Source organism: Argiope bruennichi, chromosome X1, assembly GCF_947563725.1.
Source record: "Argiope bruennichi chromosome X1, qqArgBrue1.1, whole genome shotgun sequence".
NCBI classification, from domain to species: Eukaryota; Metazoa; Arthropoda; class Arachnida; order Araneae; family Araneidae; genus Argiope; species Argiope bruennichi.
The window spans coordinates 109302473-109327069 of NC_079162.1; the positions used below are offsets into that span (position 1 = coordinate 109302473).

The 24597-nt window shown below is 29.6% G+C and overlaps 1 protein-coding gene across 2 annotated transcripts; it reads right to left on the reverse strand.

Annotated features, from left to right (window-relative positions):
- Positions 1-241: 241 nt before the first annotated feature.
- Positions 242-24368, reverse strand: LOC129958059 (uncharacterized). 2 transcript variants are annotated; one of them, XM_056070224.1, is made up of 7 exons: positions 24232-24368; positions 14907-14928; positions 14042-14135; positions 9584-9650; positions 4445-4561; positions 4254-4356; positions 242-284 (listed from the first exon to the last, which is right to left on the reverse strand). In XM_056070224.1, exons 1-6 carry the CDS (start codon positions 24358-24360, stop codon positions 4303-4305), a joined length of 483 nt encoding a protein of 160 aa, XP_055926199.1. In that variant the 5' UTR covers positions 24361-24368; the 3' UTR covers positions 242-284; positions 4254-4302. The 2 variants fall into 2 exon arrangements, with proteins under 2 accessions (XP_055926199.1, XP_055926198.1); XM_056070223.1 differs by having other exon boundaries at positions 245-284; positions 4258-4356.
- Between the last annotated feature and the right edge of the window lie 229 nt (positions 24369-24597).

Below are 24597 nucleotides of genomic sequence, written 5' to 3' on the forward strand. Positions count from 1 at the left end.
TTGACTGTTATAATATATATATATATAATTGATGTATTTTATTAAAAGTGCTCTTAATTTGATAAATTGAATGCTATATATAGGAAATATATATATATATTTAAGTTTTGAAAACACATTTCATTTAGTTAAGTATATAAATGCAAGAGAATTGATTACTAAGCAAAATTATATGAATTCTGATTTCAGTGAAATGTACTCTGCTTCTTCCCAGACTATTACTTTTTCTGAAATAATCGACAGGATCAGCAATTTGCAAAATGAGCTACAAGAACTTTAGGATTCTGTAAGAAAGAAAGAAATTCATTCCAAAAAATATTGGACTCTTTTTTTTCTTTTTTTTTTTCTATTTCTTTAACATATCAATCTTGAATTATAAAATTCTGTAAAAGCATAAAAGTGTTTCTTTCAACTACTCTTTATATCCTATTTTAATTCTCTCTCTCTCTATATATATATATATGTTTATCATGACCTTATTCTTGTTTATTAAATTTACTGTATTATATGTTTTTGTTTTATTTTATGATATTCATTCAATGTAAGTTTTATCAATGTAACTTTAGCATTAAAAAAATTCGTAAATGTTCTGCTTTAAAAGTATATTGGTGATAAAAAAAATGTTGTTTAATATCTAGGATGTTTCTGTTGAATAAAACTGATTTTATCCTTTACATTGACATTCTTGTAATACTGTGTTTATATTATTTCTAAGTGTCTAGAAAAATAGATGTTGATAAATAGTAAATAGTTTTTTTGAATTAGTGAGTGTATTAAAACATCCATTTGATCCTATTTTTCCAAATAATTATCATATATATTTTATCTATATTTTTTTTGTAATGTGTAAATAAAAATTATGAAAATTTGATACAGTTTGTTTTCCTTTAATGATTTCTATAAATTAAAATGAAATAACTGATTCATTAAGTTGCATAGATTTAAAAAAAGGTATCTATGCCTTTTATATTTTATAATTTGAAATTGTAAACATAATTTATTCAGTATATACTAATTTGAGTTTCATGTTCTTTCCTCTGAGCAAACATAAAACATCAAAGTCTCAATATTAATAAAAATAATTACATAAGAAAAAAAATGTAATAATTTAATTAGTAAGCTTTAAAATATTAACTTATCTAAGAGTAATAATTATTTTTTAAAAGAACTATATTCATAAGATTCAACATTCAATAATATTTAAATAATATGTAAAAACGAACATATGTAATTTTTCAAAAACACTGCCATAGTCGTTTGTCAAAATGTATCCTTTGGATAAAAAAGGAAGGGATATGGAAAGGAAAAAATAAAGTGGCCCCAAACGAATTAAAAAGCGATGGTAATTAATTATGCAAAAACAATAATTTCATTGAAAATACTAATTAAAATTTTAATATAAAAAATAAAATTATATAACTACGAAAATTTGGATTAAATAATTCAAAATAATATCTTCTTTTTAAAAAATCAGAAGTTTTTCATAATTGATCGGCTAGCGTAATATTTACAAAACGATGGTTTCATCAACGTTATCGACAGACATCACGACATGCGCAGAACGATTGAAAATTGAACAGAAGCGGTTTGTTTGGTACATGACACGTGACCGTGAATTGACCCCATTTGACAAATTTCATCTTACACATTTCCATGGGTAAGAAAAGCACCTTTTTGGAATTATGTCTGTCCATTTGAATATGATAAATCCAAAACACTTTGAACTAAGCATATGAAATTTGGTATATGATCTTTTCAAATTTTTATCTTTTCAAATTTCTAGATATCTAACAAATTTCGAAAGAAGTCATTTGAGAGGAAGTTGTCAGTCAAGCAGTCCGAATAACCCGATAAATACAATAAAATAATGTTAACCTGATAAATACAGAATAAAATAATGTTAACCCGATAAATGCAGAATAAAATAATGATAACCCAATAAAGGCAGAATAAAATAATTTTAACCAGATAAATACAGAATAAGGCTAAACACACTGGTGTGCAAAACTTAAGTAACAAAGTAAATTTTAAGCAGCTAGCCATGAAATTGAAGCAAATGGGTTATTGTGATCAGTACAATGAACACACAATTCAGTAGAAAGGTGATGCGTATGCAAATGTTAAGAACAAAACAGCATAGAGCCTTTTTATACAAAATATTCACACAGGTAAAATTATTTTACGCTTGTGGTGATAATTTTTCGTAAAAAATCATCTGATTTGTTTCTTGATGCTTTGAGGTTTCGTACACTTACGAATTCTCAACGACAATACACTATTTCAATATTTTCAGAATTTAAAGAGTTAACCTATTCATTTTATAGGGCTTTACTTCGATATTCATAGAGAATTTTAAAAAATTCTTATCAAGGGCCCATACTATCTATAATAATAAATTTCTTGAAAAAGCAAAATTTTTGAAACGCCCTATTTTGTTTTTGAGCATAGTTTCTGGCGAAGGAAACCTTGTTGCTAATTTGCAACATTAGGTTTAAATTGAGAAAAATCTGAGAATATCGTAATATAGACCTAAATATCTTGTTTTTCAAATAATTTTAAAATCAACACATCAAAATGGAAGCTAGTATTATTTATCGTACAAACAAAACACTAACGTGTTGTGAATGAAAAAAATAATCAATTTATTTTTAAAATTATTTTTCATCAGCAGTCGTATTATGTTGTAAATTGTCTTTACAATTTTTTTATTAATGTATCCTATTGAAAACAACAGGCATGAGAGCTTCTATCTTATAATACTTTAAACGCTAAAATTGGATACGTTGTTTGAAAGCAGCAAACGTTTAAAATTCCAACTAAAATTAGAAAAAAATCACTCTTATTTTCTTTTAAAGAGAAAATACTGTAATCATGAAAATAATTCTTATTAAATATTTTGTCGGTCCAGGTTTCAAATAGTCTGGAGTTATTCTAACACATATATGGAAATATATCTGGCTGTCTGTAGGGCTATCCGTTGGTCTGTCAGAAGAATAGAAAAAAAGTTTTGAGCTTGGCGGATGATGTTCATGTTTGATGTATGACTTTCAGAGTTCCATACCCTATTTATATCTATACTTATATAAAGCTCAATGTGTGTGTGTGTTGGCGCTGTACAGACCACACCGTTTGACCTACAGCTACCAAATTTGGTACATGTATACCTTGGAGGTCGGGAATGTGCACCTGGGGTCCCTTTTTTTGAATTTTTAGTTGGAATTTTAATTATTAATTAAAAACTAACTTTCCCGCCAAAAAACCTTTTCATTTTCCCCACCGCCAAATGAGTGAGGCTTCAGTTTTTTTCGCACGCTAATGAGGTTAGGGTTAAAAATTTTTGCCAGATTATTTCAAACGATTCTGTTTATTTTCTCGATGTTTGATGCATTTAAAATTAAATATGGGTAATTAATCGATCTTTCAGATTCATTCTGAAGTACTTTTGAATTAAAATAAAACAGAATAAAGGAAATTAAAAATTTCTAATCTGCATAGCGTTACCCCAACTGGCGTAGAAAAATTCACGCATTTGCGTTACCGTAACTGGCGATGAAAATTCACGCATGCGCATTGTGTTCTGGTTGTGGACATCTATTATCAACGGATTATTTTTAGGTTAGTTGTATGCTTTTGTAATTAAATTGTATTTAAGGTAGTTATATATTTTTTGTACATGCTTATAGTTTTAAGTACGTTTTTTAAATAGATTTTTTTAACCTGTTCTCAACCGATTATTTTAAATGATTCGTTTAGCTTTCTTAGTGTTTGATGCATTTAAAATTAAACATTCTTAATGAATCGATCTGCTCATGATGAATCTGAGAAAATTTTGTTGACAAATTCTTGAGATATTACATAAATTATGAAAGATATTCTTTAGCGCCCATAAAGTTTAAACGCTCAGTGACTCTGTTTTCAGTAATCAAATTATAAAAAATACTTTGCTTCAGTAAAAATATTATTATATTAATTGCAGATTTATCCTTTCCACTTTAATTTAAGGCATAGATTCTGCGGGAACTAACAGAAAATTAGAGAGATACATATTACGTTATGACTGAAGGCCTTTATAATATTATGAATGAATTATATGACTATCAAAATTTGTTGTTTTAAAATATTTTGATGAAAGAGCTATTAAAGTAGGAATTGCATAAAATATTTAATTATTAAAATTTTAATGAACATTAAGATTGGCGAACCGGCTGGTCGCCAAAGGCGGCTAGTATTAAATATAAATATATATTTCTTACACACCAAACATTCTGTATTCAGTACATCGGGTGATGTTTTCGGAATCGGTCATAACTCAGAAATATCAATACATTCCACATTGCCAAAATCCACATAAAAAACCTATAAAAAGGATTTTAAAAAATCGTGAATTTCAAAACATTTAATAGCATTATAAAAAGGAAAAATGTTTGAGTAGAAATATGCTTACAGAAACTTTAGTAGACTGTATTTGCATGATTCGGGCCCTGTAATATAGTGGTTCTTCACTTCCTTTAGCATATGGTGCTAAATACAGCACATTAAATTTAGGTTGTTGGGTTAAAGGCTATGAAACAAAAAAATAAAATTATATTTTGCATTGTAATAAAAAAAACATATATGACATTACATATTTGAATGCACTATATCTATCTATACTTATATAAAGCTCGATGAGTGAGTGTGTGTTGGCGCTCTACAGAAAAGACCATTTGACCTACAGCTACCAAATTTGGTACGTGTATATCTTGGAGGTCGGAAATGTGTACCTGGGGTCCCTTTTTTTGAAATTTTAATTAGAATTTTAATTATTAATTAAAAACTAACTTTCCCGCCAAAAAACCTTTTCATTTTCCCACCTCCAAATGAGCAAGGCTTCAGCATTTTTTTCCCACGCTCATGAGGCTTAGGCTTAACATTTTTCGGCCGATTATTTCAAACGATTCTGTTTATTTTCTTAATGCTTGATGCATTTTTAATTAAACGTTGTTAATGAATCGATCTTTCAGATTCATTCTGAAGTACTTTTGAATTAAAATAAAAGAGAATAAAGGAAATTAAAAATTTCTAATCTGCATAGCGTTACCCCAACTGGCGTAGAAAAATTCACGCATTTGCGTTACCGTAACTGGCGTTGAAAATTCACGCATGCGCATTGTGTTCTAAATATTTGCATCTATTTTCAACGGAAGCGCACTAGATTTAAATTATTTTTAGGTTAGTTGTATGCTTTTGTAATTAAATTGTATTTATGTTAGTTTAAGTTCATCGTTTTTTAAGTAATTTTTTTAACTGTTTTCGACCGATTATTTTAAACGATTCTGTTTATTTTCTTAGTGTTTGATGCATTTAAAATTAAACATTGTTAATTGTAATAGACCTGATCATGATGAATCTGAAAAAATTATGTTGACAAATTCTTGAGATATTACATAAATTAAGAAAGATATTCTTTAGTGCCCATAAGGTTTAAATGCTCAGTGACTCAGTTTTCAGTAATCATATTATTAAAAAAATGCTTTGTTTCAGTAAAAAATATTATTAGATTAATTGCAGATTAATCATTTCCACTTTAATTTAAAGCATAAATTCTACGGGAGCTGACAGAAAATTAGAGAGATACAGATTACGTTATGACTGAAGGCCTTTATAATATTATGAGTGAATTGAAATTTGAAGTTTTAAAATATTTTAATGAAGAAGCTATTAAAGTAGGAATTATATAAAATATTTAATTATTAAAATTTTAAAGAAGCATTAAGATTGGCGAACCTGCTGGTCGCCAAAGGCGGCTAGTATATTAAATATTATATATATATATAGATAGATAGATATATATACACACACACACACACACACACACACATATATATATATATATTAACTGAAATCCAATCATAGGAAGTTATCAATCCGATTACGTGTGAACACGATAATTACAAAAGAAAGGGATAGTTAAAATTTAGTACATGGGTTTGATATCGCATTTAGATCCACTTCAAGTTTGGAATCCTATCCGCCAAAAGATTATCTGTAGCTGTTTTTCAGTGTATACTTTCGCTGACATGAAAGTCAACACAACTCAAAAACACAGTATATACCTACAAACACAGTAAATATATGAAATTTGATCTGCTTTTATCACCATAATTTTATAAGTACGTCAAATTTTGATTTTACTTTTTTTTCAGATATTTGTGCATTAGTTTTTTGCCAATAATTAACTGCAGATCACTCTCTTACATAGTTTCTGTAATTCTTCATTATTGGCAAACGGTAATACTTAAATATCATTTATATATATATATATATATATATATATATATATATATATATATATATATATATATATATATATATATATATATATAACGCCGCTTACAATTATCACGTGCGGATTTTCTGTCTCCTGTTGCTTAAATGTTCAAATATACAATTTATAAATAAAAATAACGTTATAAAGATATTAGTAAAAATGATATTCTCTATGGCTTGCTTATTCTTTAAGTGTAAAAACAAAGCTGAGTCTATAAGATACCCCTACATAACTCGCATAGTACATAAAATTAGTTTACACTAGTTTAATATATAAGTTAAACAATTCCGAAGTTTGGTTTTTGCAGAGCATTAAGAAAACTTTAATAAATCTGATGAGTTAAATACGAAATTGGAAGCTATTCGAACAAAATTAAATCAGCTGATAATATAATTTGGTTTAATTTATAGACAGAAAAGGTATACCATCTAAGATTCCTATCCTCCTATACTATCCTTCCGATTCCTATCCTCATTTTATTTATATCAATAAATGATAAGTATAAAAAGTTTTCTTTAATCATTTACTAAAACAGACAGAAGGTTTTATATATATCTTATGCTTAAAATGAATTAAAATGTTCATGATATCAATCGCAACGCATATATAAACGCATTAAAAAATAGTGTTATTTAATGGCATTCTTTTTCTGGAAAATGTTTTATCTGGTCAGCTTAAAGTTTCCTCAGTTCAATCTTTCTGAGCTCCCACAGAATTAATCAACGGAGCCATCAATCATTGTCAGAGAATTCAAATCCCCACAGAGAACATCTGCTGACAGAAATCAGATTGACACTTCCAAAAGAAGGAGTTTGAAGAAGGAAAAGAAAGGGTGTCCCCTGCATGAGGACAGGGAACGCCAAAAACAGAAGTTGAGCCATAATTTCCCTTTCCTTTAATTGAAGTTATAACGGATAAGGAAGAAATATGCGAGTGGTTTGAAAAGTGAACGTACCAGCTATTCTTAGAATTACAGAATCTTTGAAATCATTCGAAACCGAATTTCATGGTAATTGGGATTATTCACAGATAGTGTTTCCAAGTGTAAAGTCATTGATTGGTCATTGGTAGTGATTTCTCGACTTCAGTGACTTCGCATTGAACAATATCAATATCCCATGAAGATAATTTCTAATTGCTTATGACATGATTTCTATTGGCATATACTTTTTTGACGCCATGTATTGGTAAAATATAGAACTAAAGAAAATTTTTTAAAAAATAACATTTTTTTTTTTTTTTAATATTTTTTGAAAAAGCTTTACTCTAATAAATAAATGATTTGAAGAAAATATCTGAATTAAAACTTTAGCACAAATAAATAAATTAAGTCAATCACACTTTATATAAATTAGCGATTTTTTTAATGTGTTTTAATATTGCGATTGACATCAGTAATATATAACTTGGGAATTTTTATCTTATATGTTAAATTAATGAAAACTAATTTTATGTACTATGCTAGCTGTATAATAGACTCAGCTTGACTTAATGAATGAGCAAGGCATAAATAGTAGCATTTTTACTAATGCCGTTATAATGACTTTTTATTTTTAAATTGTATATTTGAACCGTTAAGCAACAAAAGACAGATTTTTTCGAAAATTATATAAATAGATAAGTAAGTTTATTTATAAATATGAAAATATTAAGGTTCTTACATATAATTATTATTTATATTATCAAAATAATATATTAACTATATATAAGTTTTAAGTTCTTTTAACTTCTAAAATGATATAGTTCTAAGGGCCACAAACACCGCAATTTGCTATGCCTGACTTATACAAGATACCAATTTGTAAAAAAAATTTGTATGAAATACAGCTAAGAAAATTACAATAGAATTTTTTTAAAAAAAATGTAGTATTTATTTTAAAATTTAACACTTATAAACTGAAGACACTTTCATTTTACAAATAAATCTTTAATGAGATTTTATGATCTTTTTAATATAAGCGATGTTTGTTTGTCTCATTAAAACTTTCTCTGAAAAAATAAAATAAAGTTACAATAAAAGTAACATGTAGACATTTCCCATGGGGATATAGTTAACTGACAGTCAAAAGACAGGATACAAACCTTTTTCACCATTTCCTTTATTTTCAAAAATTTCGTTTATATGTTATTTTTTTTAGATAAACTTTTTAGATAAGCGGCATTTTTTTAAAATAAAATTTATAGAAAATGTATGAATTATTATATTTTCGAGTCTACAAAACCAATAATTTCCTTTCTTTTTTATGTACCTCTAAAATAATTTTTAGCATAAGATAAATAAACAAAAAATAAAAATAATTAAAAACTTTATTTAAAAGTGGCTTTTTTTCGCATTAGAATTAAAAATGTCTTAAAGAAAAAAATAATTTATAAAAAAAAAGACAAGAATCAGTTAAAATAAATCATTTTAATGCGAATATTATAATTTTTTTCCGCTAAGGAGTAATCTACATTACATTGAAAACGAAATTATATTATAAAGAAAAGTGTTTCGTTTATCACCACACTGCCAACCATAGTACTGATGATGTATAAAAATCACTGTTACATATTTTATGCCAATATTTAAATTTTCTTTTACATGTTTTTAAAAAGTATTCTAATTCGGATGAATTTCTATACATCATTCAAGAAGTATTTAAAAATCTATGATGAGGACTCAACCATAGTTCCTGCCAGTGTTGCTGTTGCGGGGATCCGGTAATTCATATTTTTCTGTTTGGCGTAGGGAGAGTTGGAGTAGCCGGTTGTAGTCCCCCCCCCCCTTTTTCTTTATACGCTTCATATTGATCTCTGAATTGCTCATATTGTTTTTGATATATAGGAAGATATAGTGCGATATCGACGATCGCACACAATTTGGCGAGAAGTGTTCTCGTCAGCATGTTTTCTGGGTGTATTTTCAAACGTTAACTGCCCAATTTAATATACCTGAAAAATGTCTGACTTTTCCCAGATCAATAAAATTTCCAACTTTTCCCTGATATCCCTAATTTTCGGTTCAATCACCACCCTAAATTTCCTTTTTCTTATACTAACAAATTTAGTTGGTTATGATTTGATCTCTTTTATGATTCCGTCTAATAATATATTCAACTAATACATTCAACAGTATAAGCACACAAGATAAAAAAAAATATATGGATTCCTGGAATTTAGTTTCAGATGATTCTACATCTAGAATATTATCCATTTTAATGCAAACAAAAAATATATTCTAAAACTGATAGAAGGATTATCTTATCGAAATCCAAGATTTTTTAATGAACATACCGGTGATGTTGTGAGGTCTTTGCTGTAGGTGCCTTCATCAGGATCACCCTCGATCACTGCGGGCCAACTGTAAAATTTAAAGTATATTCATCAAAGCTCTCAGATTTTCAACAACTAATTTGTTTCACAATGAAAGATAGAGGCTTTATGATAAATTCTTAGTGGCTGTACCAAAAGTCTATACTATCGTCAAATTTTCATTTTACTCTTCACCTTACAAATAATAAAAGCATAAAAAGAGAAATTCTAACGATGTCATTTAATTAGTAAGTATAACACCGTAACCATAACCCATACAGAAGCAGATTCTAGTAGGATTTCATGAAATCCAATTTAATCTCCTTCTCGTATGCGAAATCATGCGGAAGTTTTAAAATGTTGAAGCAAACAATATACACACCTGCTCAAAAAAGAAACAACAAACGAGATATACATGCAAATCGGTGAATTAAAACACACAAATTACATATGAGACAGAAGTTGCATCGCCGAATGGAAATAGGTAACCAAAATTAGCATAAAACGCAATTCCACAATCACACCGTAACACCTTAAAAAAGGGGTTTACTGGATGTATGCTTCAGTTCGTAATCAGCGATAATTCCTCGAAATCAGAGATAGTAAAAGTAGTTAAAGTGGAAAACATCAGTAGAAGAACAATTTGCAAGATTAGATGCATTGGAGGGCGGGCAGTATGTTACAAGCCGGTGCAAGACAATCTGCTATTGCAAGAGAACTGACTGTGCCTCGTTGTGAAATCCATAGTCTGTGGAACCATTATCAAAGAGATCAAAACACCAGAAGATGACCTATTGCAATGTACCTGACGCCGAATGTTACTAACAGAGTAACAGCTGGCATCGCAGTTCCCAGCTGCAGCAGGAAAGACTATGTTCCGCCAAATTGTATCGCTCAAACTGCATGAAGGCGGACAGTTAGCACGGCGACCTGCCGTTTGTATGCCTTTGTCTTCAGAGCGCGGTTGCATTGCGCCCACGTACTCTTTAAGGATGAACCTCGATTTAACATCCGAAACAATTCACAAAGGACAAGTACTGTCTGTCCACGACAAGAACACTGCTAGACAATCGTCTATGTTTACGGCGGGCGTTATAGAAACAGGTTACTGTAGGAAAAGTTCATTTCACAGAGGTAGAAATTAATTCAAGTTTCTTACGTTGCCACGTTTAGCGCCAAATTGGCTATATTTTGTATTATTGCATTTAATTCTTGAAAACAAATTTTAAAAATAATTCACTAAGCTGAAAATCATTTGCATACTCGGAATATTGAAAATATCTGATATTCCTGTCATATGTATACGAAGAACAAAACAAATCGAATAGAAAAACTGAATAATTATTTATATGTCTAACGATTGCACAAGAAGATAAAAGATAATTAAGAAGTAAAATCATGCATGAAAAACATTAATCGTCTTCATTTCATTTGTTTTAAATTTATATAAGTTATTATCAAATTCTCCGCAGCAAACGCGAGGTAATCTAATTTAACATAAAAACTATAACATAAGTAATCGTAATTATTTCATAATTTTTATAAAAGGTTGCTTTTATTCTGTTATAATGTTCATTGTTAAATATGCTTGACACCTTTCCAAATTTATATTTATTTATTTTTCTGATGTATATACTATTTCCCGAAACACAAAACTAATGATTACCATACTATCAATTTTCAGATTTTTAAAAATCAAACTTTGATTTGTAACTTATTTTCAATATGCACAAGCTTTTTACAGCATAATTAATTTCGCAAAGTTTAGATGCAAAAGTATTCTGAATTTGAAGATAATTCAAGTGTTCATTCATGCACGTGCCAGATGTCCGGGACTTAAAGGAACTCAACTAAATAAGCCCAACATCGCTTTACATTTTTCTACGAAAAACGCGGTAAACGTTTGTTTTTGTATTCCAGATTATCATTTATTCATTCCCACCTGCTTGAAAAAAAAATACAATTATTTCAAAGAAAATTTTTCTCACGAACTGTCAATTCAAAACATAGAGTGATAAATGAGCCTTTCCTTTGAATGTATATCAGTAGTCATGAGCTCGAAGCAATAAATGATCCAAATTCCTGCATGTATTTTATCATTTCGGGGTTGAAAATTCTTCACATTTCTATTCGAAGCCCATCAACGCCGTTTGAGAATACTTATCTGCTACCATTTTATTATCACAATCAGTGCACCTGAGTAGAAAGGAATCTCGTTAAATACTTTAATCCTTCTAACTCACATTAATGTGCATACAATTTTAGATTCTTGGAATCATAGTTTAGAAGGAAAGCTATTGAAACAACAGGGAGGCGAGAAAACAAGCCTGAATAAATGACTATTTTTCTTCATTTTATTTTTTAAAAAAGTAATGCGCTACCTATAATATAATATTTTTTCATACCATTATATAGTTGAATAATATTTCGTAATAAAAATTTAATAGAATTACTTCTTAACAATTGCATATACTCATTCAATTCCAGAAAAGAAATTGAATCGTTTTAATCTCTAAATATTTTCATATAGCATAATAGAATCACTATTTTTAATTTCAAAGTAATTCTTTTTTCTTTTAAAACTATAAATACAATTTCTCATAATTAATATTTAACACTAAGAGCAAAAGGTTAAAACAACGGTTTTCTTTCTCTCAATTTAAGAGACAAAAAAAAATATTAAATAATGAAATTCAGTTAATATTAACCAAAGAAAAGATTAAAAAAATATAAAAGAAGTAAGCTAAGCGAATATAAAGATACGTACAACTGCGACTAAAGCGAGAAGACGAATGAGCAACAGGTTTTCTTTTATCGCTTCACATTTAAGCCAAGAAAAAGAATACCCCCCAAACTTCTGTCCGATTCCACCCATTCAAAATGGATCGTCCCTACCGAAACCTGTTTCTATAACGCCCGCCGTAAACATAGACGATTGTCTGTATTTTTTTTTTTTTTTTTATAGCAGTGTTCTTGACGTGGACAGACAGTATATGGCGGGAGATAGGGATACGCTATCGAACTCCAAACATTGTCGATTCTTTGGGGGTTCCGTCACAGCTGTCCGATACTGCGAAGAAATCCTACAACCTCCTGTGCGCCTTTTTATAGCTGCAATAGATACTGACGCGATATTTATGGACGATAACGTTCGCCTGCATAGAACCACGACTGATGCGGAATTATTTAGAGTGAAACCATTCCATAAATGGCGTGGGCTGCTGGATCACCGCAGCCGACTTTCATAGAGTATGTGTGTAATACGTTGAGAAGATGGATTGCAGGCAGCAGTGTGCAGCCAGGCACCCTCCATAAGCTCCAACAAGCGTCGCCATTGTCAAGGATGCACTTCATCTAAAGTATCATTTTCGTTATTAGCGCTGCGTTCTCATTGAACATTCTGCCTACAAATTGGAGCTGTAATATATACATTTTTGTATCGCTAAGTCTCATTGTTTGATATGTTGTCCAGTAATGCCACACTTACCTCGAGTACAGCTTTCACGCATAGCTATTAAATAGTTTTTGTTTTATTCCAAGTTTTATATATATTCCTTATTTTTTGAGCAGGAGTGTATTCTTTTTATAAATGAATTCTCTTGTTCTTTAAAAAACAAAAATGATGTCTAACAGGAAGAAATATTAATTATTGTTTTAAGAATATTTTTAAACAATGCCATTAAATTCTTTTTGTGATTAATATCCCCAAACTCGATTTTTTCCCCTTGCTAAAGTAGTATCAAGAGAAAAGTCCTGGAAGTACAGAAAAGATTCAGGATAATATTATGCAAAGATTCCTGATGATTTTATAAAAAGTTTCACTGTCATTTAGAAAGTGAAAAATCGCAAGTAATAATACATTTTTGGCGGGGAAGGAGAGATAAGACTTTAAAAGAGCATTGTGGGAAGCAAGAGATTTTTCCCCTAGAAATTATATATGGAGCGGATACTTTTAAGATAATCCGCAGAGCCTAGAAATGTATTTTTAAATTCAGTTAGCTCATCAGTAACCTAAAAAAATCACTATCCTTTTCTGCAAGAATATCAATTTTTACCAGAAATTTTTCAAATATCACTTTTTGGAAATGATTGCACATTGTTCGTATTAGCAAGATTTTTGAAAAGTGAGAAATGATTTTAAATAAAGGATTTTTCCGACAACTCTTAAAGAACAATATTTTAAAGATTACTGAGTGATTATTGCTTTAATCGTCTTAACATAAGGCCGACTTTATAGAATTAAATACAGGATTCAGAAAAGGGTAATACTTATATTTATTTTAATTGTCCAAAATGAATGAAAAATTGGGACTAATGAAACCCAACCCAATTCAAAGATTCATATTCCCCCTTCTTCAAGTAGCACATACAAACTCGTGCTATCCGCAATATGTCAGTCTTTTTTATAAATTTATTTTGGAAAAAGAAAATATAAATTACTATGGATATCCGAAGACTTTCGCCCACACGAGGGTACCGGGTCTGTACTTTCCTTCCATACAAGAGGCTCTAGATATCGCCTCGGGGTCATCTCCTAAAAGAAAAGAAAATAATAAAATCATAATTAGGCACCTTCAATAGGAAATACAGCATAGACATGTTTGAAAGCATCTGTAACTAAAATTAATGAAATGATAACTCTGCGGAACTCGGATACCACAACTGGCGCGCTTATGAATCTTAGAGGTAGCGCCAAATAAATGGGCGATCCTTTCTTTACATTACCCCAAAAAAAGATTCAAAGAATTTTGAGCTAAGAAGCAAAAATAAGGTTCTTCAAATTGTGAGCTCTGGTCTTCCAGATCACGTACCATGTTTCTTACCCTATCTATTCTAATTCTTCCACTGAACCAAGCAGAGAGTAGAATGTATTCTGATGTGGGAGTATTTAGAGGCGGATTCTATTGCGAGTAATCGGTCTAACAGATAAAATATCGGCCCTGGATTCGGAGGGAGAAACTCATGCTATAAATTAATAGAATTGCAGGGTTTGGATATGGAATTTATGGCAATGTAATTGAAGTGTAGAAATTCTTTCTGAACAATATGCATATGTAATTTCTTAAAATATTACTGTAGCTTGAATAAAAAGTTATTTCAATTTTTTATATTTATATTTTATATATTTATAATTCAATAACATATATTTTATATATTTCAATTTATTATATAATTCATTTTAATTTCTTTAAATTTAAGACCATTGCATTAAGCAAATCTAGAAATGTATCATTTTATAAATTAAAAATTTATGTATGCACAGGAAAAATTACATTTTTAAATTAAATATATCAATAAAACTTACTTTGTTGATTTCCGAGCATCATCTGAAATAAAAAAAAAAATCAAATTAGTACTATAAAAATATCACTACTATCCAATGATTGAAGGATTTTTTTTTTTTTAATAATTCAAGCACTTTATATGAATAAATGGATGGATTTAACGGAAAGTTAAGATTTAATAAAGCACAATGATTAAATTTTAAAAGTCTTTTACTTTATACGTATTTTACAGCATTTATATATTTTACCTAGATTGCTCAATTTAAAGTCGAAAATATATATGATTTTGTTCTTCTGATTCATATTATAATCATTTCAACTTGAAGAATTCATAAAATTATCTCAGAGAAATTGCCAAAAAATAATTTCTAAAAATAAAAAAATAATTCCAAATATTTTTTTAGGACAATAATATTTTACCACATCAAAAATACGATAATTATTTCAACATATTATTAGCATAAGGAATTTTGAAAGGAATACATACAGCATTTACGATCTTAACATTACCATAAACATCGGAATCAAACCAAAAATATATATATATATTATTAAGAGGAATGGAGATTTTAATAAAACCGATGTGTAATGTGACATTCTGTCTGCAGCCATTTTTGTTTTACTCACAGGAGCAATAAAAAGACACCTTTAAAAGAATATTACAAAAAATTATATCAGCAACTGTATAATATATTAATAATATTATTTTTGTTATTATTAATATATTAATCAAAAACACAACCATTTCAAAATGCATTCAGAAAATATATAAATAGATTTCTATATCAATCTATACTTGGAATAGAAGCTTTTCATGTTTTTTGTTGTTGAAGCTCTAAATAATTAAAATTTCAGGACAAAGCAGAAAAGAAAATTCAGCATTCTTGAACACACGACTCAACAGATTACAATAAGATTTTCTAATGCGATACATCATCTTGATAGCCTCTTCCAATCTAATATTTATATAGCATGATAATTATTCCAATTAAAACTTTATTTTTTATTACTTTGATAAAGTGGTCATTTTATAATTTAAAAAAACAATGATACATTCTTTTTTGCTAAAATAAATTTTCTATATTAGTTTTAACAATTTAATTTCGATCTATAAGTATAAAGTAGCTGAAATACAGGTGAAAAGTCACTTGCGACTGAAAGTTGAAAACTATGAATGTGAAATGTTAAAAACGCCCGTACGCATAATGGTTAGCAAACAACGTCTCACATCTGAGCTACCAGTTTTCAGTCATGAGTGAAACAATAACTACTATAATAGTAATATTAGGTATATTAACATTTCCCAGGCAAATCAGGTCAAATCACAACCGATTTGTAATATTCACGTGATTTAAATTAAGAAAAAGCAATGACAAGTGATTGCGACTATAAAGAGCTATAATGATAGTTAAATTCTCAAACTTCCAGAAACAGCATATTACAGTGTAGTTAGAAAAGAAACGAAATAAATTCGGGGGCTAAATTTTCAAATTAATCAACCTTGTTTTAAATGTATAAGTTTTTTTTTTTTTTTCTAAGTTCTGATTTCCATTTAAAAAGAAAATAATAAAGAACAAAAGGAATTATCAAAAGTTATATACAATTATAACTACTTTTTGATATTTTGGCCTTATGAATTTTGAAAATCCAGACATTTGTCGCTTTGGTGGCTCAAGTTTCTGATCCTCTCATCATAGAACGTTGCCTCCAGTGATGTGAAACATGTCTTGATATTTCTTTCGAACTTTTCATCAATCTGGATATTCTGAGTTTTCTTTTAAGAAAAGTGTATGGAGCAGGGGTATCTCAACATTCAAACGCCCAAAATCACAAATTTAGCATGCAGATCTCTCAGCTTTTTTCCTGGAATTCTAGGAACATCCATTTTTTTTCTTTCTGTCGAATCACTCGATTAAATCCTAGAAGCAGATCTTTCTTTGCAACCGACTTGCGTCCTCATTACCTTCCTTTGAAAAAGTAGCTTAGATTTTCATTACTTCCTTGTAATGAAGAATTGGTAAGGAAATCAAAGTTTTTAGCCTATTGAGAAGCTTCAGACAAACGCTAAGGCTCTCCTCATATGGCGCAGGGTGGCAACATTAATCGAAAAAGGAATGGAAAATGTAATCCACCATTATAACAAATGCTTGAATCTTCAGCACGAATATGTCGAAAAGTAATCGTGTTTGTCCTTTTTTATTTTTGGTAATAAATTCATTCCAATCACTTCTTTTGCTTTTTTTTCATGGTTCATGGGGCATGGAAAAAAAAAAGAAACAAATTTTTTTTCCATAACACTTTTTAGGCAAGATTTTACATCATTAGATTCTTCTATCTTGGAGATCAAATTAGACAAATGTTTACTACTTTGACAATTATTATTGTTAAATTATTAGTAAATCAATTAAGTTGTTCTTAATATTTTTGACGTTCACCTGGGAAATAATTTCAGATTATCATCAATGAGTTCAGTTATATCAACGTTTCAATTTAACGAAAAAGTATCACCATGAATTTGTGCTATATGTGCAAAAGAGCATGAAGTCTACGACTTCTAAAAGCAAAAAATTTTTTCCGTTCAAGGTGCGGACTGATGTGGAAATGAAGACCAAGAATGAGCAACGAATCCTCGAAATACTGGAAGAGGAGTACACCAACAACTTCATGAACTGTCGTGAACTGCTTCGAGATGAAGCGAAGGACAACATCCGGCAGATCCAAGAAGAGAATAAAAGGGTGTATAATAAGAAAAGAAAAAAAGCCTCACCTATACAAAAAAGGTGACCTGGTGGCTATTCAGAGGACACAGTATGGAACTGGTCTCAAACTGAGAGCCAAATTCTACGGTCCTTATGAAATGGTAGCTGTCAAAACCCATGATCGTTATGATGTTCGCAAAGTTCTAAACCATGAGCGTCCAAATCTCAATTCAATGGCATCTGATCACATAAAGACATGGGGTAGTAACTCCTAAAGATAATCTGTCGGCTGCATTTTCAAAACTGTAAACTAGAAACTGTATATAACTTATACTGTGCAAAGTACTGTTTTGTGTTTTTTCTCTCTTTTTCAGAATTCTTGTATTCCATGTATGGTGATGTCTCTGTGGACCACCGAGGCCGGTGGTCACGAATGATGGCCGAGCTGTAGAAGCGGTTGTAACAGTCTCCACGAGATGGCGCAGGCGGCGCCTGGGAGAACGCTATAGTCTGTGTATTTTCTATAGGCGGTTCAAGGTCACATTTTTAACCGCATTGCTACCAGACAACAAATAAGGAGGTAGAAAATGTGACCTTGAACCGCCTATAGAAAATACACAGACTATAACTCTAGTGAATATTGAATAGGACGAGAAAGCGGGTGCTGAACCGTTCGGGTTGAATGGCTGTGAACCGTGATAGCACGATAAGGTGCCCACACTGTAATAAGTACCAAAACAGTAAATATGTACAATAGAACCTATATTTAACCTTAAACACCGTTCCGTGAGTTCTTTCAGAGGATGGACACATTCGCTTCCACATAGATAACCCTAGTTAATGTGCAGATTAGGTAGCTAATCTGCAGCGATACACACACACACACACACACACACACACACACACACACACACACACACACACACACACACACACACACACACACACATATATATGTTAGCGATTTAGAGAATAACATCTTTATTAGAGTATGCAAGGAAGTTCCATGGGGGCTGGGACCACTCCTACTTTTTTACTTTCAATGAAGTAAAATTCGTAAGGCATATTATATTTCAAAATATGCTGTTATGACTTCACAAAGCATCAATAAAATTAATAATAATTTGAGAATACAACTAAAATTTTCATAGAACTGATGCATCAGATAATTGTAGTAGATTATGCAAAAAATCAAAATTACGAAAAAACGTTTAAGACGTTTCTCGTTTCAAATAAATAAAATATACTCATAATACATATAAGGTTCATTAGTAGAATCACATTCATCGTTAGGTTTCTTTTAATATATAATATTGAAAATATGGTGCGAGCTCAGGTGCCATCTTCGTCATCTGATCACGGTTCAAAATTACGAGGTCCGTCTTAAAATAGCCCTAGTGTTGCTTTACAACGAGACGTTAATATAACTAAACTTTGTATTTTCTGTTAGTGTGAAAATTATTTCATCTCTAATATTTAAAAAATTACCAAGGCAAAAACATCAAATTCTTGTTTACTTTAAAATCAAAATTTTGATAATTCCTGCTAAAGACACATTTTCTGCCTTTATAGCATGCCTTGGCTCTTCTCTCGGCAATTTTAATAGAGAGATACTCAAATGTTAATTTTATCATTAGCATTCAATTGTTATACACTTTTCTGGTGTTCAGATGCATCACGATTTTCCAGATAAAAAGCATTTCCGCAAGGATGAGAAGTGTGGCTGCTCCACCTCCACTTCCTTTCACCCCCTGAATGAAGCTACATTTGTTGCATCTAACTTGGCATTTAATAAGAAAGTCATCAAGTACATAAATAGAATAAATTGAGATTAAGAATCTTGTGGATACAGCGGGAACTTCACTCTATGTCCTTGCAATGAAAATAATAGCTATAATACAACCACAGCAGTTACACAAGTTTTATTTTTTATAAAACAAGTAATCAAGAGTTAATAAAAATAATTTAAATTAATATTTTTAACTAGATGATGTACCCTTCTAGAGAGGCTATTGTCCTTTTAACACTATCTCACGTCTGATGTCACAGATTTAATAAAGAAAGTTACAGTAGAAAAATATCGTGTATATTGGCAGAGGGCTGAAGAAATGCTATTTTTTCTTCGCAAATAGTTACTGAGATGCAACTCCACAATAACATTAGAAATTTTGATTCATTACAAATGTATTTTCTCTATACTTAATATGTTCAAGAACACTCAAATTCAAACTAATCACTAAAATGAAGTAGTGACCCACTAAAAGAAAATAATGCAATAACAAACACAAAATTTTAAAAAATATGCTGATAAGAAAATATTAGAAATAACCTCCAATTCGGGAAGATGTAAGGAAAAAATATATAATGAAAATTGTAACTCATTTACTTCGGCTATTTATACATTCTTTTACGAAAAATCAGTCAAGTTATACATAATAAAACACTCGAGTCAAAGCTATTTTATACTAATAATTACAACTAAAGTAATTTTTACTACTAAAAGATGTCCCAAAATTAACACAAGATTTGTATTTGCCATCAATCATGCATTAAAGTGTTAGCGACATTATTAAGGAAACCATTTGGCAGATGACAGTTTTAGTAAAAATGGAGCCTTACACGCTAGAACGTGTATTCATTTTTGAATAATATTTCAAAAATAATGAAAATTCTGGCGGCCACAATTCAAAAATTTGAGAATTGACCCACTAGATCATGTGATTTAATACCATTGGATTTCTTTTTAAGGGGTAATTTGAAATCAAAAATCTATACCAACAAGCCCACAAGCATGAAGGATTCAATTCAACGCTGCATCAACAAAATTCAGCTACATTTATGCAAAACCGCCATGGAAAATTTCGAGTAACGAGTGTGTATGTGCCAGCATCATTATGGGGGGCAATTGCCCTTTGTGTTATTCCATACATAACCTTATCTTTACGATTCAATAAAAATACAACAATTTCAAGGAAAAAAAACTGTGTTTTTTATTTAATTCAAATTTTGCGTTAATATGTTGTTCTATTGGGTAACGTTCCATTTTTACTAAACCTATCAGCTGTCAAACGGTTTTTAATTGGGTTGCCAACACTTTACTGCACTAATAGTAGCAAATTCAAATTATGCATTAATTTTGGGACACCCTTTAGTAATAATAAAAGCTTCCAATCTTCCCTACTTAAACAAAATTTTATTTCATTAAAATTTTGAAATTATACCGATAAATCTCACAAGAGTTCACAGTTATTGAATTTCAATCACCAAAGTATTAGTTTTTCATATATTAGCAATACTTTTACATCCAAAAATAATTCAATATCATGGGCAAATAATTATAGTTGATAGCTTTTCTATAGCTACACCAAAAAACGAGCTTTGAGTTGCGATCTGAGACGGAGGAAAACTAAAACATGTAGTCCCGATGCTTTTATTTTGGAAGTCCATTCAGTGTTTGGGTGCGGGAGAAGCATTAAACAATCACGGATTTCCCCTTTTTATCTTCACAACTCTTATTATCGGATACATTTTCAGTTACCAAAATATGCCATGGTAAATGCCTTACAGCCTCGGTTGTCAATTTAATAAAGCATTATTAGAGAATAACAGTGCAATTCGACAATACAAATAATATTACTTAACGATCTATGTGGAAAAAAAATTATATCAGATAATATGTTATTATCAAGCAAGCAATTACATACAAGAAGCCAAGACTTGATTTTGTAGACATTATACCGAATTTTAACAATCAATCGTAGATTTCTTGGTCAAAAAAGTTAAATAATTTATTTATGATGAAGTCCTGTAAAAATGATTAATTAATAAATCAGCCTGTAAAGGAAAGACTTCTTTTATGTCTTCTTGCTTTTATCTAAATATTTAAATATCCAAAAACAGCAAGATGGTGTTTTTATTTATAAATTTTGTGTTTTATTCAAATTTTCCTTCGTTTCAGCTTCAGCTTCTCTACTAACTGCATCTGAAGGAGCTCAGAGTGTACCAGATTCAAGTACTGAAATTGATGATAAAAGATAAAAACCTACCATTTTAAAATATCAAGAAATATTAATTAAGATCTCAGAAAAAGTGAAAGAGGAAATTGTGCAGTCATCAAATAATTCGAACCAGAGAACTTGACGAATTTTTATGTTACACAATTCCATGAGTAAGAAAAGCACATTTTTGAAATTATGTCTGTCCATTTGAATATGATAAATCAAAAAACGCTTTAAACTAAGCTTATGAAATTTGGTATATAATCTTTTCAAATTTCTAGATTTCTAACAAATTTTGAGTCATTTGAGAGGAAGTTGTCTGTCTGAATACATAACAGAAATAAATACAGAATAAAACTAAATCGATAAATATCAGTACATGGATATAGCATCAAAACTGTATATTATCAAATTTGGACCATCCATCAATGGCTTTCCAATTTTTACTTTCTCATGCATGAAATTTTTGAAATGTATGTAGGCCTTTGAAGCTAAGACTTATGATGGAATGTAACCAATTTTCATTTATAAACTTAGAAAGATATGATATATCAAAAATACACAAAAAACATAATATTCAAAATTTTATTAATGTCCCAGTAATCAAAATGCATACACAGGAATGAAAAATATAGTATGGTACTTGCAGAAACTAACTAATTAATCACATGAGGGTCGTTAGACTCATCGTCAACAGTTTCAATTCAATCTGCTGATCTTCCGTATGTCATTAGGATATAAATCTTTTCTTGGATAATATTTTCAATATAAAAATCTTGAGTAAAATAAACAAGAGAATACAAAAGAATTTTAGACAATATACCATTTATTGTCTAAAATTCTTATTGTCTACTTTTAATTAAGGATAAATATCAATTGAATCACGAATTTAAAAAAAATTTAAGGACTAATTTTTATTGTAAGTTAATCATGTCTTATATTAGCTCTACAAATTTTGTTCACAAATATAAAAATAGTATAAAAGTTGTCTCCATTTAAGCAATTTACTTAAGCTAGCTTTTAAATGATGGTAAACCACTTCTTTAAGACAAATAACAGTAATATCAACATGCATACTGAAATAAATAAATAAAATACTGGTAGATACAGTATAAAAAAATAACTTGTTACTTTCTAATCAAAAGAATATTTAATAAATGAATAATGAATCAAATGAATATTTTACAAATGAATACTTTGAAAAGTTGATAAGATGTTGACAAATGAATACTTTTTCATGTCTTATATAATAAAAGTGCACAATTTGGCTGATTTTGATACAGTTGTTTCAAAGGAGATGCGAGACATGTTCATATACATATATAACCAGAAAGAATTTTATTGGTATTAAGATTGTTTCAGCTTCCAATACTTTTTGTGCAAAATTTAACTTCCTATGTTGTTTTTAATCTGCATGTGAAAGTTGACTTATTACTTTTAAAGTTTTAGTTATCAAATTTCCAAATTAGGAATTAACGAATAACCTGTACATTCTTCTCCATTTTCAAGCCAGTGCAAACCTTTAGGCTTTTATGTACACTTGTCTTAAATGTATCCATTTCGATTAAATTTCCATTACAAAAGCTTCCCTTTAAGACAAAAATACCACAAGCAAAAATTTTAACCTTGAGATTGGATAAGGCACTATATTACACTTTAATAAATAATAAAATTACATTTGATTCTCTGCAATAGTATATAAAATCAAGAATTCATTAGATCTTTTTTTTAATACTTTGATTGCAGCCACTTTTACAAAATAAATACTAAAAAGCAAACTTTGCAACCTTTATAAATTGATAAAAATTTACTTTGGCATATTTTTTCAATTCCAGAAGTTGAAAACCAAATTACTTTCATGCTTGAATCAATATAAAAAAAAATTGGAATTGGGTATTATTCTTAGTGAATCACAGAAGTTAAAGATTTTGTACCCCAGTGGATACAAATGATTAATAAAGGAAAACATCTGTGGGTTTTTGAGTATACTGACAGTGTAGATCATTGAATCTAGAATCATGAAATTCAAAAACATACTTTGGATATTGGGACCGTGCATCGACAGTATAGGTACAATAATACTATACACAATTAACGGTTTCAAATTCTTTCAGTAACATTCTCTACTTGAAACAGTACTTTTTAAAAGAGCATGATTTATTTCGTTTCACGAAAAAATGGATTAAGTTCTTGCGCAAGTATTACATTATACAAAAACAACCTGCAGAAGGAAAAAAAAAATATTTTTTATATAAAACTTGAAAACACAAGCACAACAAACAGCTTCATAATATCATACCAAAACTTTCACAATGAATCTGGGTTTGTTTCAAAGAAGATAATTTTTACTAGGTTATTGAAAATTATAAGAAAACTTTAGGTTCTTACATAAATTTGATCATATAATAGTAGCCATGTAATCATATAACTAAAACATTCAAAATTAATATGTTAGCCATGGGATATATATGTAAATGAAACTTGTCATACAAATGATTCTAGAATATGCATAAATGATATTTTGATAAAAACGAAATTGAATAATTTAAATTCCTAGCATTTGTAACACTAAATTATTAAAAATTACAAATAAAATAAATGGCCTCGGCTAACCAATATCATACACTAAAAAAATTGGGGGTACTTACCGCTTTAGAGGTATTGATTGTCCGAATGCAGAATGATGAGAAAATATGTAGAGAAGATGTGAAAATGAAATATGAAGAGAAAATAAAGAATGAATTGAAAATACGAAGAAAACAATAGCGCATCATCATGTTTAAGATTAGCGTATCATCAGCTCAAAAATTCAAGACTCACTGACAGATACAAAAGAGATTAATCAATACTGCAGATTTTTGCCGCAATGACGTCAAGAACAGTCCATTATAACCGTAGGTGAGGACGGAGAGAAAGCCGGAACTGCACGAGCGGCAAAGTTAGAAGCATGCAGTTGTTTCAAACGTCATATCATAAGCGTGCGAAAAATTTTTAATTGGTTTGAGGGGGTTAAG

Bases quoted from the DNA above. Each gene is read 5' to 3' on its own strand.
- LOC129958059 (XM_056070224.1), bottom strand. From the start codon at position 24,360: ATGATGATGCGCTATTGTTTTCTTCGTATTTTCAATTCATTCTTTATT. The intron at 14,929-24,231 runs GTAAGTACCCCC...TTTTTATTTCAG, and splicing joins CAATCAATACCTCTAAAGCG to ATGATGCTCGGAAATCAACA. The intron at 9,651-14,041 runs GTAATTTATATT...TAAATTTTACAG, and splicing joins AAAGTCTTCGGATATCCATA to TTGGCCCGCAGTGATCGAGG.